Source organism: Pholis gunnellus (assembly GCF_910591455.1).
Source record: "Pholis gunnellus genome assembly, chromosome: 14".
Lineage (NCBI taxonomy): Eukaryota > Metazoa > Chordata > Actinopteri > Perciformes > Pholidae > Pholis > Pholis gunnellus.
In genome coordinates this window covers 13,651,915-13,670,503 of record NC_136541.1, presented here as the reverse complement: position 1 = coordinate 13,670,503, position 18,589 = coordinate 13,651,915, and the positions used below count along the sequence as shown (strand labels likewise).

The 18,589-nt window shown below is 42.7% G+C and overlaps 1 protein-coding gene across 1 annotated transcript in view; it reads left to right on the top strand.

Moving 5' to 3' along the window:
- Positions 1-8,882: 8,882 nt before the first annotated feature.
- LOC306706344 (ephrin type-A receptor 3-like) overlaps positions 8,883-18,589 on the top strand; it is a gene marked incomplete at both ends in the record, with an annotated part of 79,407 nt that continues 69,700 nt past the window's right edge. The window contains one exon of the mRNA XM_079173378.1: positions 8,883-9,000. Within this exon, the coding sequence (XP_079029504.1) occupies positions 8,883-9,000 (118 nt within the window). The remainder of the gene's footprint in view (positions 9,001-18,589) is intronic.

The window sequence follows — 18,589 nt, the reverse complement described above, 5'->3', positions numbered from 1 at the left end:
TTCCAACTATTGTTATCCTGTTTCTTTATTCCACTATTTCTTCCGTCCCCCTTTTTCTGAAACGCTTCTGCTCCTTCATTTTCTAAGCTACAGAAACTGTTCAACTACCAAAATGTTCAGCTCTTTCAGCAGAGGGGTGCTATGACTTTTCATATTTCTAATCTTTAAACTTTTTGAATTATTAAGCTTTTTGCAACTTTTTTTTGAATGGGTTTCTATGGAGAATATTTTGAAATATTTCAAATAATTCTTCAACTTTCAAATCCTTCAAAAGTTTGTTGCGCTTCTCCTCACCTGCTTACCTTTTATTGAGTACAGCGCTGTTTGATCAGGTCCGTAAGGTGAGAAGAATGGCTCGACGGCGGGCAGGGCAGCGCCTCCTCCGGTCTGGAGATTCGGCTGAAGTCTGGAGTCTGTTGTCGTTTCACTAATATACTCACGAAATTTACAAAACCATCGACCTCTGCTACCAAATTTGTTAGTGAAAGAGGACACAGACTAGACTGAACTCAATAGACTTAAAATCAAACAAAGTATTTATTCTTAACAGGAGTATTCTGACGCAGCAGATCGATACGAGCTCGGACCTAAATCAAAACTATCTGTGACAGCAAAGAAAAAGGCGCTCCCCAACGGGGGGCACAAAACTTATATAGTCCTTAAGGGCATTTTTGTGCTTTGGTTGACTATTGTTGGAGGCGGCTCTTGGTTTAAACTTTCTGAGAGCCTCATTGGTGCACAGGACGTCCGTCCCTACCGGCACCCGGATAGCCGCTCCAGCGATGAGTCAGATCAGTGTGTGTGTGTGTGTGTGTGTGTTTGAGAGTGCGTTCTGAGGCCAAGGTCGCTTAACTGCTTCTTTGTTGAAACTGTTATTTTGTACCAAGCAGTGGCAAGACCGGGAGTACCTGGTTTCTGTTATTGGTCAGTTAACGATGGGCCTCTGCGTGGGTGAGAATCACTGCAGCCTCACTCTGTGACTTACACTTAGAGACATATTATGATTACTGCACATAGCATATGGTTTAAGCTTCACTAAATGTGTTTACGAATACATAGCAGTGTTTACAAATATATAGCAGTGTTTACAATATCATCATTATAAACATTGTAGAAGATGCTGTTTTTTACTGTAATGATACACACTGGCTAATGGATCAGGTAGACTACAGTACTGTACTGACTCAGTTCATCTAGTCATTATAAATACATTAAAATCACTGCCTGACTTACTATAATGTTTTATCATATTATTATATGTCTTTTATCAAATAATTCTTATCACAAATTCATGTCAACCAGCTCCAAACAATTAATTCACTGTGGCTTTGTGGCACAAAGGCAGTAAAACTGCAGTAAAACTGCCTTTGTGCCAAAGCACACTGACTGTAATCCTGCGGGCTTAATTGTTGGAATGCTTTTAAGCATTCCAAGTATTGTTATCCTGTTTCTCTTTATTGTTGGAATGCTGTTAAGTATTTCAACGATTGTTATTGTTAGTGAAAGAGGACACAGACAAGACTGAACTCAAAATACTTAAAATCAAACAAAGTGTTTATTCATAACAGGAGTATTCTGACGCAGCAGATCGATACGAGCTCGGACCTAAATCAAAACTATCTGTGACAGCAAAGAAAAAGGCGCTCCCCAACGGGGGGCACAAAACTTATATAGTCCTTAAGGGCATTTTTGTGCTTTGGTTGACTATTGTTGGAGGCGGCTCTTGGTTTAAACTTTCTGAGAGCCTCATTGGTGCACAGGACGTCCGTCCCTACCGGCACCCGGATAGCCGCTCCAGCGATGAGTCAGATCAGTGTGTGTGTGTGTGTGTGTGTGTTTGAGAGTGCGTTCTGAGGCCAAGGTCGCTTAACTGCTTCTTTGTTGAAACTGTTATTTTGTACCAAGCAGTGGCAAGACCGGGAGTACCTGGTTTCTGCTATTGGTCAGTTAACGATGGGCCTCTGCGTGGGTGAGAATCACTGCAGCCTCACTCTGTGAATTACACTTAAAGACATATTATGATTACTGCACATAGCATATGGTTTAAGCTTCACTATATGTGTTTACGAATACATAGCAGTGTTTACAAATATATAGCAGTGTTTACAAATATGTAGCCTATTTGTTTGAGCTTATTCTTAATGTGTTTACATTATCCTGTTTCTCTTTATTCCACTATTTCTTCCGTCCCCCTTTTTTGGCACTTATCTCCTTCAACATTTTTTAAGCTACAGAAACTTTTCAAATATCAAAATGTTCAGCTTTTTCAGCTTATTTCCGCTATGCCTTTTATATTTCTAATCTTGAAACTTTTTGAATTATTAAGCTTTTTGCAACTTTTCTTTGAATGGGTTTCTATGGAGAATATTTTCAAATACTTCAAATAATTCTTCAACTTTCAAATCCTTCTACTTCCTCATACTTTCAGCTACAGACACCATTTCAACTTTAAAATACTGAGAACATCTTAAGCTATTATTGTATGTTATAATCTTTTTGATATCTTTTATACTTTTTGAACTGTCCCATTTTAACTTTTATGATTTTTTCAGTCCTTTTCTGCCTTTATAATGGGTGTGTATTGCGCAGCTTAGAGTGCGTGATGTCACCGCTAGAGTGAAGAGCAGCTTCAGATTCTTATGAAAAAAATATTTGTCTTTTGCCTTTGCCTCCACAATTTTCACTCTTCATATATATTTTAATGATCTTGAAGTAGCTAATCGTGTCGTTGTCGTACACAAGTGACTGTGGATTCCACAGATTTACACATTTGCAGAAAATCACTTAATTGAGAGGAAAAACCAACTTTCTGCTCCATGGAGCTCAATGTTAAATCTGACCACTCATTTCTCAAAGAAAGCAGACGGTACCAGTTTTGTATATTGCGCTGGAGCTCACATTTTTAACACCACAAACATACATAACACATCAGTGCGTTCGGCAGAGTCTTATCTTTCTCACGGTATCCATATTTTATTGATTAGTCTCATGGTTTTCGTATAAAGGGAATGTGTTCGACAGGTAGTTTTGTTGAAAATCGCTGTTCACTCTAATCTCTCACACAGGTGCTGCAATCACCAACCAGTGCACCCAAGCACACAGGTGTTTCTATGAGCTCGTTAGTGATGTTTATAAACATACAGAGGCACTGAGACACACACGCACACATGACTTGGAGATATGCGTGATGCTGCTCAGCCAATCAAATATGGGTATTCTGACAAGTTTCCTGATTCCAGTGAGATGTACACACACCATGACACAAGTGGGCGAGACGAGGAAAGACCTGGCAGAGCAGGGCAATAGTTACTTTAGCTGTAAATGTTAAAACATAGGACAATCTCCAAATGAGAAGGATTGCCAGAGAAATCAGTGTCTGTCTGTCTCTCTCTGTCTGGTTATCTCTCTCAGTCTGTCACTCTCTCCCTCCGTCTGTCTGTGTCTCACTCTCTCTCTGTCTGTCTCTCTATGCACACGACTTGGAGGGATTGTTAGACCTCCTTTCTGTCTGTCTGTCTGTCTGTCTCTCTCACACTCACTCAGTCCATCTAACTGTCTGTCTGCCTGTCTGCCTGTCTCTCTCTCCCACTCACTCAGTCCATCTAACTGTCTGTCTGCCTGTCTTTTTCTCACTCTCTCACACTCATTCACTCAGTCTATCTCTCTCTCTCTCTGTTTTCTGTGTCTCTCTCTCATACAGTCATTCAGGTCTTAGAGATTTTGAGAGGACTTTTCCCTTTTTTAAGCTACAGAAACCGTTCGACTATCAAAATGTTCAGCTCTTTCAGGAGTGGGCTGATAGAACTTTTCACATTTGTAATCTTTAAATCTTTTGAATTATTAAGCTTTTTGCAATTTTTTTTTCATTGGATATCTATTTTCAGCAATGTTTTCGCAATTAATTTCAGCTTTCAGCATTCCAACGCATTTTCAGCAGGAAATGCATTTTCTAGTTCTATCTTAGTGTCATCATACACAATACCAGGACGCTCAAACTGAAGCAGCTGCATGGAATCCAACGATCATCACTTTTTATCATTTACACTTCCCCTACTGTGACATTTCAACATGTATTCTGTGAAATACGCCTACTGTTTATGAACCAACCTCATTCTAATTCAAGGAGAGGATGCTTGAATAATTTAAGGTGGGATCTTCCCTGAGCAGCTCACTCCTCTATTCATGTCCTGCATAGTTTCAGACACCAAGGACGAAGGATTAACTGTCACTGAGGCGTCAGTAACTACCTACCCTTATACGACTGGAGGCCTGACGACGGCAGTTCTCTGTGATCCATATGTATGACAGTGAAGCCTAAATCCCTATTCATATCCAACTTGATCTCAGCCAGCCTATCGATATAAGGCACAATGCAAGCAGAAAATGATTGAGCTCTGAGTTTGGCATCCCTTCCTCCTCTCCCTGCCAACAGCCTGTCACTGTTTGAGCAAACTCCAATTTGTCATGATGACTCCATCCTTCCTTGTATCCATCCATCCCTCTCTCTTTTAACGCCTTAGATATGATGTGACACTGGCACTGGCTTTTTTTCTTTTTTTACAAATTACCTCACTTTCTTCCCAGATGTTGTTCAAATTGCTGCTCACCTCACCCCCTGGTGAATCTGCATGTTTTCTCACTGGCCAGCAGGTCAGTTCTCATCGATTGTTAAATCATTCCTCTCTTTGAGAAGGACACGAGTGAGACGGTAAGACACTGACTGCTCTTCCCCAGCAGGCTTACAGTAAACAACCTTTTCCGGGCTCAGCTATATGCCAGACAACACATTCACTTTGCCTTTGGGTCAGCAGTGAGTGTGTGTGTGTGTGTGAGTGTGTGTGGGGAGAGGGTTATACCCCCAATATTTGGTCTCTGGCAACTAGAGAAAATCAGGCACACAAGACACTTGGAATTGGAACACTGTGAATATCCTCCAGTCTCAGCCTTTGTGTCTGTCGGTTTGTTTGCCTCTCAGTCTACATAGCTGGTATCAGTCCCAAGGAAATCCTCCCACTCTTTCTCGCTCTTTTTGTGGGTAGAGCTGGCAGCTGGCAGAGACTGGTAGAATTTCCTCCCTGAATGGTTGTTTCTTTAATCTCTATTTCCCTCACTCTGTCCCTCCATCTCTTCCTCCCTCTATCTCACTGGCTGAATGGCTGTCTGGACTGAGCTAAAGGGTTTGTTTTGGGGGGGGGGGGGCTCCGAGACTTAATGATGAGATACTTTTCAGCACACTATCTCTGAGCTCACACATGTTAGGATTGGTGGCCACAGTACATATCGCAATCTCGCTCCCGATGCGATGGGGGCCTTGAAGACTGCAGGGTGGGGGATGCTGAAGGGGCTCTCGACCTGCGTATGCAGCCGAGACAGGGAGACAGACGGGGGCAGGGAGGGCTTTGTGCACCAGCCCTTTCCCACACTCCCTTTCACCTTTTGTTGTATGGTAGCACCGGGGCTCTCTGACATGACGAATCGCTCTGCCTGCTTGAGACGGTGGCGGCAGAAATATAAGAGTGGACCGAAGTGGAATGATGTGTGTGTGTGTGTGTGTGTTTGTATATACGTGTGTGCTTGTGCAGTCTCGTCCTTTAATCTTCATGCCTGAAACTTTCTCTGCTTCCCATCCCCTGTCCTGCTCCTCTTCCCCGAGCCGAGTCGAGGTCTCAATGCTTCGAGGTCTAAATGGTCAGATTCCAAAGCGGATGAGCCAGACACACACACACACACACACACACACACTTTTGCACACATGCTCATATACACACTGATTCCTCAGCCCAAATGCCAGCACCAAGCTGTTGCCCATAAAGCGTTCAGGCTGTCACAATAGAGACATTACCACATGAGTGAGTGGCTTTGAATAGGGCTAAGGGTGTGTGTGTATATAGAGTGTGGTGGCTACGGGGGGAGCTCCTGCTAAGGCAGACGACCCTGTCGTCACCTCTGCCCCTTGTCAAACAAGTGATCAACGCCAATGGCACATGCACGCAGCACACACTCTTGCACACACTAGCTATATTGCCCGTTGCGCTTATCTAAGTTAAGTATTTTCTTCGACGGGAACTTTGAGGGAAATGTGTGTGTGCTTCAGAGAGGGACCAAGAAAGGCCGAGCAGGGTGAGGGGTGAGAACCCAGAGGTCGAAAGAGGAGGGAAACCCGATGAAAGAAGAACTCTTTTTTAAAATGAATGAAAGGGCAGGAGAAGATCAGTGCTTCCTTGTGGAAATAAATTCTGTCAGCTTTAGTGAAGGCGGTGAACAATGCAAAACGCAGATAGAGTTAAGTGTGTGAGGGGTGTAAGGAAACACATGACATATTTCAAATGTTTGTTGTAGGCTACTGCCTCTCAGCTCTGTCAGTGAGTTGTCACTGCATGCATGCGAATGTGCAGCCTTGAAATGTCATTGTGCAAAATTGGGGCTTCGCGCGGGTGAGATCACTCTTCCACAAGGCATGCACGATGTGTGTGTGTGTGCGTGTGTGTGTGTGTGGGTGCGTGTTTGTGTGCACGCACGTGTGTGAGTGTGGTAGAGGGAGTGACAAGGGTTTAAGGGGCCGTGTCACGCTGTCACTGCTGGAATGCATGACAGCAATGTTTTGTCACCGTGCGGATGAATGCAGCGTCATGGCAGCAGAAGAAGGAGAAGAAGAAGAAGAAGGAGAAGAAGAAGAAGAAAGAACAAGGAAGAAGGAGTGAGTAGAGGGAGGAGAAGAATAAAGGACTAGTATTTTTTTTCTCATTCAATGGAGGAAATTAGGTCATCCAAGTAAAGCCATTGCAGGGAACAAATCATCATCATAATTGGACCCTTAACAAATCTGCGGAGGTGGCTGCTTCACACACACACAAGAAAAAACACAAAAGCCGTCACACACTTCCATAGAGACACACATGGCCAGGAGGGTGCAAAACAGAATTTTTAGCATAAATCAGGGTATGTTTGACAGTTTTATAGTTCTTTCAGGAGCCTCATTTGGGACAGAAGCGTGATAGAAGAACGTTACTTGTGGTAAATATAATTGTGGTCATGATCCTTCCATAAATCACGGCAGGGTTACATCACATTTGCCTGCAAGCTGCAGGGAAAATATCCCAGTGCATCAGGTGACCTATAGGATCTCTCCATTTTTTAAGCTGTAGTGAGCATTCACAGCAAGATAAAATGCCAAATTAGATATAAAATCTGATTCAAATTTCACCCAATTTGTATTCAAAACCACACACCAAAATGTGCTCAGGCAAGAAATAGTCTGCCACAGAAACACATTTTGACATTTTTACATCTTTTTTGTTTTTGTACAGATTAAATATATATAAAATCTTTATTAGTGAACTTTAGATGTAATGGTAGGTGGATTTTGTTAACTTTGGTTTAGTCATATCATGTTTTGTGTTGACCTCAACTTACAGAGGACAGAATTGGTTAAAACAGAAGCTGACACAGGAGGGATGAGAAGTGCATTATATGAACACAATATATACACACACACACACACACACACACACACGCTCAAGCAGTTACGTGACAGAAGTAGGGTCAGGGGCTTTGACACATGAGCAGTGTTAAATAAGAGGAGGATTGAAAGGTTCTCAGCTGTTTCTCGCACATTTCATATGAAAGGCTGCACACGTTATTTATTCATGTTTAAAGACTGCTCGATACCAACAGCAAGATACACACACAAAAACACGCGTGCACACACACACACACACACACACACACACACACACACACACACACACACACACACACACACACATTCCTGACGACCAAACTGCAGTCAAAACACACGTAAAAGGCAGAATAAATCTCCATAAAGTGTTTGATTGGTATCTGTTGTGCATGTCAGGGTTGTCTACTGCTGCATCTGCAGGAACCATATCAACGACTGGGAAAAGACAGAACTGACACTTATCCTGAAATTGCCACATGCCCATGTCTCCTATCAAAAATAATTGAGGATTTTTTTAGATTGAGATGGGAGTGTTTATCCTGGTGCCAGCCTGACAATACTGTAGATCCCAACAACTCTGGATCGCTATATGGTTAGGTTTGTTGAGGTTTGTTTTCTCTGAGACTGTGGTCCTGGATAAACCCAGTCAGTTTACCTCACGGACATTTTCCATTTAAAACGACTATCTCACCTAAACAGTCTAAAATACTGTGATTTTGACAAAATAAATGAATCAAACTTTTGGTTCATATAGGAGACTCTTGTCTTAACTTAAAGGTCATGACTAGATCTGTTTCTAATCCTCAGTGATAACCCCTCTGATGAGATGTAACTGTTACCGTTTGATCCCAAATGATTTGACCATTTAATACAGCCGAGCCAAACAACAAATCAAAAATACCTTTACTCTACCATTATACATCTCCTTTGCAAATTGCATTTTGAAAGTGTTATTTAATCCCATTAAAGGTTTGTTTTCCTTGTGACATACCGCCTATTATTACGTTTGGAGCACAATGTAGAGCACGGCTTTCAGTTTAGGATGTTTTTGGACTAGATTGTGGCAAAGGAAAAAAGATAGGAAATATATTAGTTATAAATTCAATATCAGGCTAATCACTTGTTCACATGGATCTGATTTCTTTTTCTTTTTTACAGTTTACAATGCAGCAAGTGTGAGGAATCTCTAAAGGCCCCCATACCACCCCAGAGCCAGGCGGCTGATTGGCAGGACTTGGCTGGCTGTGGACCCTCCCTGCGTCTCCTCCTCTCTCTCGCTCTCTCTTCCCTCTTTTCCTCTCCCCCCGCTCCCTCCCTCTCTCTCGCTCTCCCTCTCTCTCTTTCTCCTCTCAATCGCAGGGCTGCGCTCACCGACTCGACACCGCCAACAGGGATGCAGCGAGGGCGCAGCGCAGCCTGAAAAATGGCACCACCACGCGTCCTGTGGATCTATCCGTCCCTTTACCTCCTGTCATCCCTGCTTCTTGTTTTTCACGCGCTGTCGCCGTGCCAAGCCTTACGGAATTACCCGGAGAATGAAGGTGGGTGCTCTGGCGGGTTCGTTGCGCGAACCTTAACTCGCGTGAGGGAGATGACTTGGTTGTGCGCCGTGTTGGAGGGTTGGGGAGCCCCATCCCGCGGTTCCACTTGCCGTGGAAGGAGCAGAGCGGAGCGGCGGAGACTCCCGTTAAGTGCTCGGCTCGGTTATGAATCATGCATACAGAGAAGCGGAGAACTGTTCGTCACGTTTTTTTTCTTTTCCGAGCATACTGACATTAAATTTGTATGACATGATATACACACAGGCAACCCTGCCATGCTGAAGATAGAGAGGGCTGACGTCGACTTTTCACTTTCTGACACCGAGAAACATTATTTATCTCTGCAACTATATGTCTTCCATTAAAGTAACCGAACTTGTAAAGATGATGCCAAATCAACATTGACGTCGCTGCCAAAATCCTTCTTAATTATAGATATCTTCATTATAAAGCACTGATATATGTGTGTTTCTGCTGTAGCCGATTGCCATAGTCTTCAAAAGAGCAGCAGCAATTGCATTACATTTGTCGCACGCTGCTGCTCAGTTATTGTATTAACATCGATGCTCGGCCTGAAATTAGCCAATGCATTTACTCACTAACTACTCCCGACTGCTTGCTGGGCTGAAACATGGGAGCTGGCTTGTTTAATGGGAAGTTGCACTAAAATGGAGAAAAAGGACAGAGCGGCGCGCACAAGTTCTACTCACAATGACTGGTTTTATCAAACAGATAGTAGGTTATTTGAACTATAATTGGAAGTGTGGGGTGCTGTTTTTTTGCTGGCTTTGCTGTCAGACATTCTGACTGAGATGATACAGCTGTGACTTGATTGCCACTGTGTGATTAATTTCATTCAGTGATTCCCCAAAGCAGTCAGTCCCACTCTGAAGCTGCTATGAGCCGGATGATTTGCCTTCATTGATATTTCTCTGTATTTCTTTCACTTAATCTCTTTCTCACACACACCAATTTAAACACTCAAACGCTTAACCTTGAACACATGAACACAATGACGGGCTAACAGTCATTTGGTCTGTGTCTGTCTGACTTAATGGTATAAGATGTTTGTACGTACATGCCGCTGAATGTATGTCACAGCCCCGTGGAGTTCACATAGAACAAAGGCTCTGGAGGATAGATAGGGAGCGAGACACACACACACACACACACACACAGAGAGAGAGAGAGAGAGAGAGAGAGAGAGAGAGAGAGAGAGAGAGAGAGAGAGAGAGAGAGAGAGAGTGGAGTAGAGTAGTGTTTTAACAGCAGGAGACAATGCATTTGAAGGAGACACTAAAACACTGTTGAAATATTCATTGAAATGAGCATGAATGATGAAACCAACTGGAAGCCAAAGGAAACTCCTGTTGATTTAGATAAACGGCCAGGGGCATCTGGGAGTTTCTGTACGTGCATGTGTGTGTGTGTGTGTGTGTGGGTCTTAGTCATGTCCAACTTCAGAATTTTTTAGGGGACTGACAGGTCAGAGGGGTTTTTATCGCTATTACACACTTTTCAAATAATGTGCCAGACGGTCCACGTCTGCGTGTGATTCACTTGGACTTTCATTCTCTGGTTATTTCTCTGTCCTGCTGTGTCAGACTATTGGCCTAATTGGCAGCTATAAGCCCATTGCCCGACTTGTGTGTATGCACGTACCCCCGATGGGAAAGTAATCCAATGAAGCCATTTTTGCAAACAACTCTCTGCCCTGCGTTTACCTTTTTTCGGGCCTGCCAGCTTTCCTGCTGTGACTGCAGACTTAGCTGAGGGATTGCTCTTCTTTGTGCCAGTGTGGGTGTGTTTGTGTGTGTACCTTGTGTTTATCTATGAGTGTGCATATTCTCCACCCACGTATCTCGGTAGTCGTGTTATTCCAGGAAATCCTCCCTCTGAGTCTGTCGAGTAGAAAGCGAGGCTGTCATAAAAGAAGAACGATATAGAGCTCTCAAGGCTCAATTAAGAGCAACGTCCCTTTGATAGAGCTGATAGCGTTAGCGGGGAAATAGTGTTAAGCTGTCAACAAGCTTAGTTCACTACCCGAGCCATTGATCTGCTCCAAAATTGTTGGCATTTACAAGGGACTCATTTGTGAGAGAATTGTTTGAAACCGCTGCAGACCGGGGGACATGAGAGACGTATCGCAGAGAAGGGTTCAGTCATAAGTTGTTTTGATGAAGAGCATCCTCTGAGGGTCTTTGTTATCGACAGTGTGGGGAGAAAGAGGAGTGCGTGAGTCTCTGTGCGCCAGCAGAGGGAGCCCAACACACCCTCTGTCTGAACCCTGAGGGCATACTGATGTAACAGCAGGGTGGATGCTCGCAGGTCTCCCCGTGGTTCATTTTTGTCCTGCTGTCCTCATGCTGACTTTACCCTCGTTCTATATCCCTTCCAACACGGTGGAACTTCTCTCTTTTTAATGTTACTTTGCACCCACTCCTCCCAGGTTCCTGGGGGGAGAAAAGGAGCAGACAATTTCTATTTTTGTGTCTTCCCTCTCTCTCTAAATATATACCTTCCTCAATCCTGGAAAACACAGCAGCACGACTGGGAGCCCCGTGCTTCCTTCCACTGCAAGTGCATGTTGATTAGAGCAAACTAAAAAGAAGAGGTATAGATAAATGATTTAACTCCAAAGTCTGACTGAAAATTGCGTGCAAGTGGATGTATAATTGAATTAATAATCAAGAGTCAGCAGCAAGGGAGAGGAAGCAACAAAACATGGGGAAAAAACTGCGGGTTCTGTTCCGGTCATAAGGTTTACTGTAATCTGTAATTGGTCTCAGAACTACAGCACACGTGAAGCTTTTTATTGGATTGGCCTCAGGGTGCAGGGTGGAGAGGGCTGTATTGCTTTGTAAGGTTAACATCAGGGCGAGCGGTTAGTGCAGAGGCAAGCATATGTAAAGCGTGCCCTCTTCTTACGCACATATCGTATGATTCACACAGGAGCCTGACTGTGGTATAATGTTGGGTCAAAGGTCCCCTCTGGTTTAATTGTTTTAATCTATAATGGTTGCTTGTAGTTATCGGCAGAACCGTACCTCGCTAAGTGTGTGTGCGCGTGAGTCCGAGAAATTGCTCTGCTCCCGTGTAACAATCGTGACCTTGGACAGAAGAGGATATAGATCTCAGCAGAGACAGACAGCAAGCGCGAGCACCCTCCTGTTTTGCTCGTCTACCTCCTCCCCTCCCATCCACCTCCAATCCCCTGCTTTCATATCTTCTTTCCCTCATGGCCTCCATCTCTGTCTCCTTGCTTGTTTCTCCATTTGTCTTCTTCTACACTATACCCTCTCGGTCTCTCTCTCTGACCTTCAGTAGCCGTGTAACAGTTGTACAGCCACTGTATGTTTTCTGTATTAAGGTGGAGCCTATATAGTGTATCTGCTTAACACAGGGCCATACTGTACACAAGGACAAATGGATGTATGTGCGCAGGCATGTGCGTGCACACACTAACACACACAGACACACACACACACACACACACTCATCCTATCATAATGGATGACTTGGGGGCACTTTGGTGGTCTTGGTCCAGAGAATAGTGTCATGTGTCCCCGAGGCTGGTTGATAGACTGGGTTATAAATACAGCTCGGTGACAGAAAAGGATTCTGCTGTGAGGGCATCACCTCATGGTTTCATTGTGTGTGTTTGTGTGTCTGTCTTTGTGTTGAGAGAGAGAGAAATTATAAAATCCACAGGAGAGAAGCTGTGAGACAAAACAAAAGCGATAAGAAAAACAAGAACAAAGAAAAAGACGTGGTTCTAATCAAACCCTCCCATTTCTCTGTGTTCTATTGAGCACCACAGAGCCTTTGTGTTGTATTTAATGGCAGTCAGAGGTTGCTAAATATGGTTTTGTATTCAGCCCCACCAATTCAATGTATTCTATTTTGGTGTTCTGAAGTCCATTTGCCTGAGTAATTGTTTGACATTTTACGTTTTCACTTTCTTGCCCAGAAGATCGTTACCACTCTCTTGTCTGTAGGCTGAATATGAAGATATAGTCAGCAGCTGTTTAGTTTAGCATTAAGGCTGGAAACGGGGGAAAACAGCTAGCAGGCTCTGTCCGAGAGTAAAGCTCTGTCGACCAGAAACTCTAAAGCTCACTAACTAACACATTATATATTGCATCTGTGCGCAAACCAAAGTCTAACAACGACCATTTGTACTTCCAAATGGGCTTCCAGGAAGTCACTGCGCCTGGCACATAATTCCCCATAAAACCACACAGTCAGTTTTAAAGTGCAACATTTGTTTGTGTTAAACAGACGAGATATAACATGTTCATTAGTGAGCTTTAGAGGTATACCAGGCTAGCTGTTTCCCTCTGCTTCCGGCTTTTATGCTAAGCTAACCATAAACTGGCTGTGACTTCATATTTACCCGTGTGAGAGTGGTATCTCAATCGTCATCTAACTCGGCAAGAAAGCAAACAAAAGCGTTTCTCTCAAAATGTCAAAGTATTCTTTTAAAGTCTGAAACAAGTCTGCTGACTATAAATGCGAAATTCATTCCGCATCTCCACCAAATTTGGCAGAATCAAACTTTAATGTGTCAGTCAAGCTGATCTGCTGTTTTCAACAATGATGGGAAAACATCTGGACTATATTTATTTATGTATAAAGTTTAGCTTTTCTTTTCACGATGTGAACAAATGCAAACAAAAGCTGAGCTAAATGACCTGTGTAAGCACGGCGAACAATTTAATATATTTCTTCTTTACTTCTTTTATGTTCATTTTGCTTGCTTTATGGAGTGAACTCATCTATATTGTATGCTACTGTCAGTGTGCATTTATTCATTTTTTTTCCCACAAGTTGATACACAAGACAGCAACTGATTTTTAACACATTTCAGTTCCCACCAGTAAAGTGGACGTGGGTATTTGTCTTAAACAGCTAGAACGTTCGGCTCGGATGATTTTAGTTGAATTCAATAACGTCAAAGGAGGCGTTCCGTGATGTCTGATGGCTGTTGTGAAGTTTGGGTATAAGCGGACCCCGTCCACTGACCCCCCTCCCCCTCCGAACAGCCCTTAACTGCTGGTCAAATCACTGATCACTGGGCCTTGACCACTTTGTATTCCCCACCCGAACGAACACACACACACACACACACACACACACACTCTCCCAACTCTTCTTCTTTCCCTCTCACGGCCCCTCCTCACTCACATCCCTGCCCCCTCTGTCCTGACCTTTAATTTGTCTAAATTGAATTTGGTTGTTTCCGTACCTCTCCTTCTCTTTCTGTTTTTCTCTTGTTGTTTGCTCTGCGGTCTTGGCTCGTGCCGCGGCTGTGAAAGGCTGCATTAGCCAGCTTTACAAACAAACAGCAGAGGATTTGGGTCAGCCGTAGATATAGTATGTTTGCTGACCAGCGCTCCAACCTTTTCTCCGCTGATTAACTGTGAAGGTTTTATGAAGCCAAAATATCGGCGAACTTGGGAGCTGGAATCTATTATTCATACAGCTTTTTCTTGAATTCTTTACAGAAAACATCATAGATGTGAAAATCAGTGCACATATTCAATCAGAGCATTTCTTTCTTAAAATCGGTCAAATAGATTTATATATCTAGATATAAGTACCGCTGTGAAGTATAGCACCAGTAGTGACTGAAAAAAAACAGCAGCATTGGTCACTTGTTCAAAGCCTTAAAAAAAAACTTTGTGGAAGTTTTCCTTTTTTAATTGGTATTATTTTGTGTTTCTTGTTTTGTGTTTGGAACTTCTTGTGCATATTTTTGCCGCTTCTCGGATGCCTTCCTGCAAGTTACAAATGATAATCGTTTTGTCGTTCGTGGACCCCGCTTGCTGATTATTCTAGACAGTTGTCTCCAGACACCAGGAGAGCTTACTGTATGCTATCGATGCATGGATATTGTCTGAGTCCAATAGTAAACTGACAACATACAGGGCCAAGCTCACAGACGATTCTCTGTTGGTTTGGGCTGTTTTGGTGGCATATTCCCCTTAGGAATTTCCCTGCAGTACATCCCCTCCCCCCCACAATTCCATTTTAGCTTCAGGGTTTTGTTAGTTGTGCGTGTTCTGTCTCTCTGTTTACTACTTGATGGTGTCCGCATCAGTGCAAATTTGTTGGATTTGACGGAGGCAGCAGGGCAGACAGACAATCACTGTAGGCGTGTGTGTATATGTCATACGGGTGTGTACTAACAGTAGCAACATGTCTAAGCGCACATTTATCCGACATGAGATTTCCTAACCGTCTCCACTGCTGTGGCTCACCCCTGAGATTCTAGGCCAATTTACCCTCCTGTGACCAACCACTGTGTGACAGCCGCGCGTGTGTGTGTGTGTGTGTGTGTGTGCTCTTGTCAACAAATGTCAACAAAGCACTAAAAACGTTAAGAAAAAGCCAAAAATGAGAAGCACACACTCTTGTAGAGGGATCACTTAGAGATGAACAGAATTAGCTGTCCCGTGTCTTATTAACGGGAAAAAAGCTTCATCGCCCCTCGTTCACTCCTCACAAGCTATTTTAACCCAGTTCTTTAAATGAATGGTGGGATGCGTCAGAGTTTGAGAATTTGCGGAGGTGTATGCGTCTGTGGTTGTTTTTCAATCCTCAAGGTCTCTAGTGTGTGTGTGCATCGTTATGGTTGTGTGTGGATGTGTTTGTTGCTCTTTGCCCTTGATGAGTTGTTGGCATACTGGTAGAAGAAGCTTATTAAAAATACAAGTGTCTTGATCTGACTGGGTGTCACAGTTCAACACTGTAAGCATTCAACCATCACGCCCAGACAAACCCGTGTGCGCACATACACACACACACACACACACACTCCAGAGCCTCTTCAAGCGACAAACTAGGGCAGTGCTCCTGTCGTAGTCTGTCAGAATGGCATCTATTCTGTTCTGCTGGTGCTGCCAGTGTATATGAAATAGCAGAGTAGGCTAATGTACTTTCTGCCACAGTGGAAGGGGGAGGGAGGTCCAAAAATGCAAGCTCAACGAGGTACAGTTCGTCACATACATGAATATTTTCACAAACATTTTGATCTTTGCACACCATCTGCCTTTTAAGTTGCCAGGGTTTCAAGGCTTTGGAGAAGGGTTTCAATAAACCATGTGGATCCCTTTTAGAAATCACTTTACGAAAGCAGCTGCTTTGAAAAAGAGATAACGTCACTTTTTTTTGTATCCATTTGTGACTGCAGTGTAGAAGACATCTAATGGCTGTTGTCTTGACTTGTTCTTTACTGAAAGTGGGCTCTTTGTCATAGATTTCCGCTGTCTTATTGAGGGAAGTAATAGCGTCTGATAAACGATGTGGATGTGTTATCCTGTTTATCTTGTTTATTAAAAAGCTTTGCTTGGTAAATGTGAATATGCTTCCTCTAGTATTGCACAAAATATATGATAAAAACAAAGTGAATTTGTCTTGAATCTTTACTTGTTTTGACATGAAGGATTTGATTAAAGCCGACTTGACTTGAGCAACTTACCAATGTGTCATTTGCACTATTGTCAAAACCTAAGAGAAGAATCCATCAACCCGTTCAAACATTTATCAGCTTGGTTTTGCAATTAAAGGGTAAATGATTATCATTATCATTTTTAATCCATTTTTCTATCAACTCATGATTCAAACACCCAACTATTATTTAGCCATGCATGTAATAGCTAATTGAATTTCATGGGTGTGTTTCACAGACAGCTTTTTACCTTCACTGATCTGTTCTCGTCTATCACTCATTTGTGAAGCTACAGGCCACTGTTCAATTATCCATACAGTTCAGTCCAACCCAATTTGAATTTGTGTTTGTCGAAGTGCGGAGGATCGACATTACAGTTCTATGAACAGAATAGGAAGTTAGAAAGCAGGGGTAATTGAACTGAATCAAAGAAGAATTAGGATTAGAATTTAATTTAAATACATTGAATTATTCATAGACACATTCAGTTTGCAGACAGCTATCACACTCAAAAGAAGAATAACATTTTCCCTTTTAAATCATTCTAGATTCCATCTCAGCCCGCCCAAAACTCTCATTAAAAAATGAAATTAAAAATATCGCAGATTGTGATATGCCTGCTTTAGGGAAAACACATCCCACGCGCGCAAACAGCACATTACAGAGTCTGAAAATCGAACGTGTGAATACAGTTTTGCTGTTAAATCTCTCACATTTTAACTCCACCTTGATGCAGGCTTGTGAGAATAACTGTACAGCACTCTGTAAAAGGAGTTCAAATAAAGCTTCAAATTCAGGGTGTAAGAGGAAGGCCGAACCAGTTATAATTCCAAACAATTCAAACCTTTGATACATGGAATATGTTCATCGGTGCAGACTTTTAATACAAATATACCTTTACGAACAGGGGTGTCATGATTTTGATTCTGAGTCAAAAATCTATTTGCTCTTTAAAGATGATACAGCGTCGTTTACGGGTATGGCCTGCAGCTGCACTTTTTGAGACACCATGGCCACTGCCAGAAACAACAGAACTGGGAAATTCTCCTGCTTCCATCAAGTCACCATTGTGGCAACATTTTGCCTTCCTCTTGAGTTAACACATTGCTGACAGAATATACAGTTTGTAGGCTACAGAAGATTTAGAGAACATATTTTACATTTGCTATCATTCTAAAAACAAAGAGGATGTACGAATTACCCATAAAAAGTCTTTTCCCATTACATTTGTTTTTATTTGCATGTACCCCAAATGAAATACTGGCAATGAATTTGCCTTTTCCTGTAACATATATGCAAGGTGCAAGATAGTTCCCCTGACAGGATGTATTCAATATTTCCACCACACAGAACAATGTCTTAAGGGGGAAAAAGATAATGGAAAGCAAAAGTCACCGGTGATAAGGATAGGAAGGATATAAAGTAACATATAGATTTAATAAAATAGCACAAATGGAGGACGAGAGAGAAAAAAACTGAGAGAGAAATGACTGATTGAGAGCCTCTGGTGGTTTGTGGATGAGTGGAGAGACGACTGATGAAAAGACAGCGAGCGAGAAGGAGTAGCAGTTACGGTACGACGCCAGTTTGTTCCTAAAGTTCAGCTCTCACCTCTTCCCACTCCTTCATCCCTGCTCTCCGTTGGCCCGTTAGTTGCCCTGACAACACTCTCAATCGTTGAACTGCACTCTCAGTGGAGTGGAAGCAGGGGAAGGTCTGGTGTGTGTGTGTGGCGGCACTAATACTGAGATAGTTTGCGTGTGTGTGTGCGTGTACTTGTGTTCAGTTGTATAACTGTTTTATTTATTGCATCTGGGTGTATTTGAGTACAGTAAGTTATCTTAGTATATGCAGCAAGCTGCAAAGACTTTTTGCAATACTAGAGCATGTACTTGAATTGTATTGTGATTTTTCTTTTCTAGTTTTTTAACCTTCTTTTGTTTTTGTCTTGAAGAAGAGATTACAATCTCAGTGGCCATGTATTTCTGATGAACTGATTTTAATTCTTCAACATTTTGGGAAATATACATTATTTGCTTTCTCGCCAAGTGTTAGAGGAGAAGATGGATACCACTCTCATGGCTTTACACTACGAGGATTTTCGCCAGCAGCCACTTAGCTTAGCTTAGCATAAAG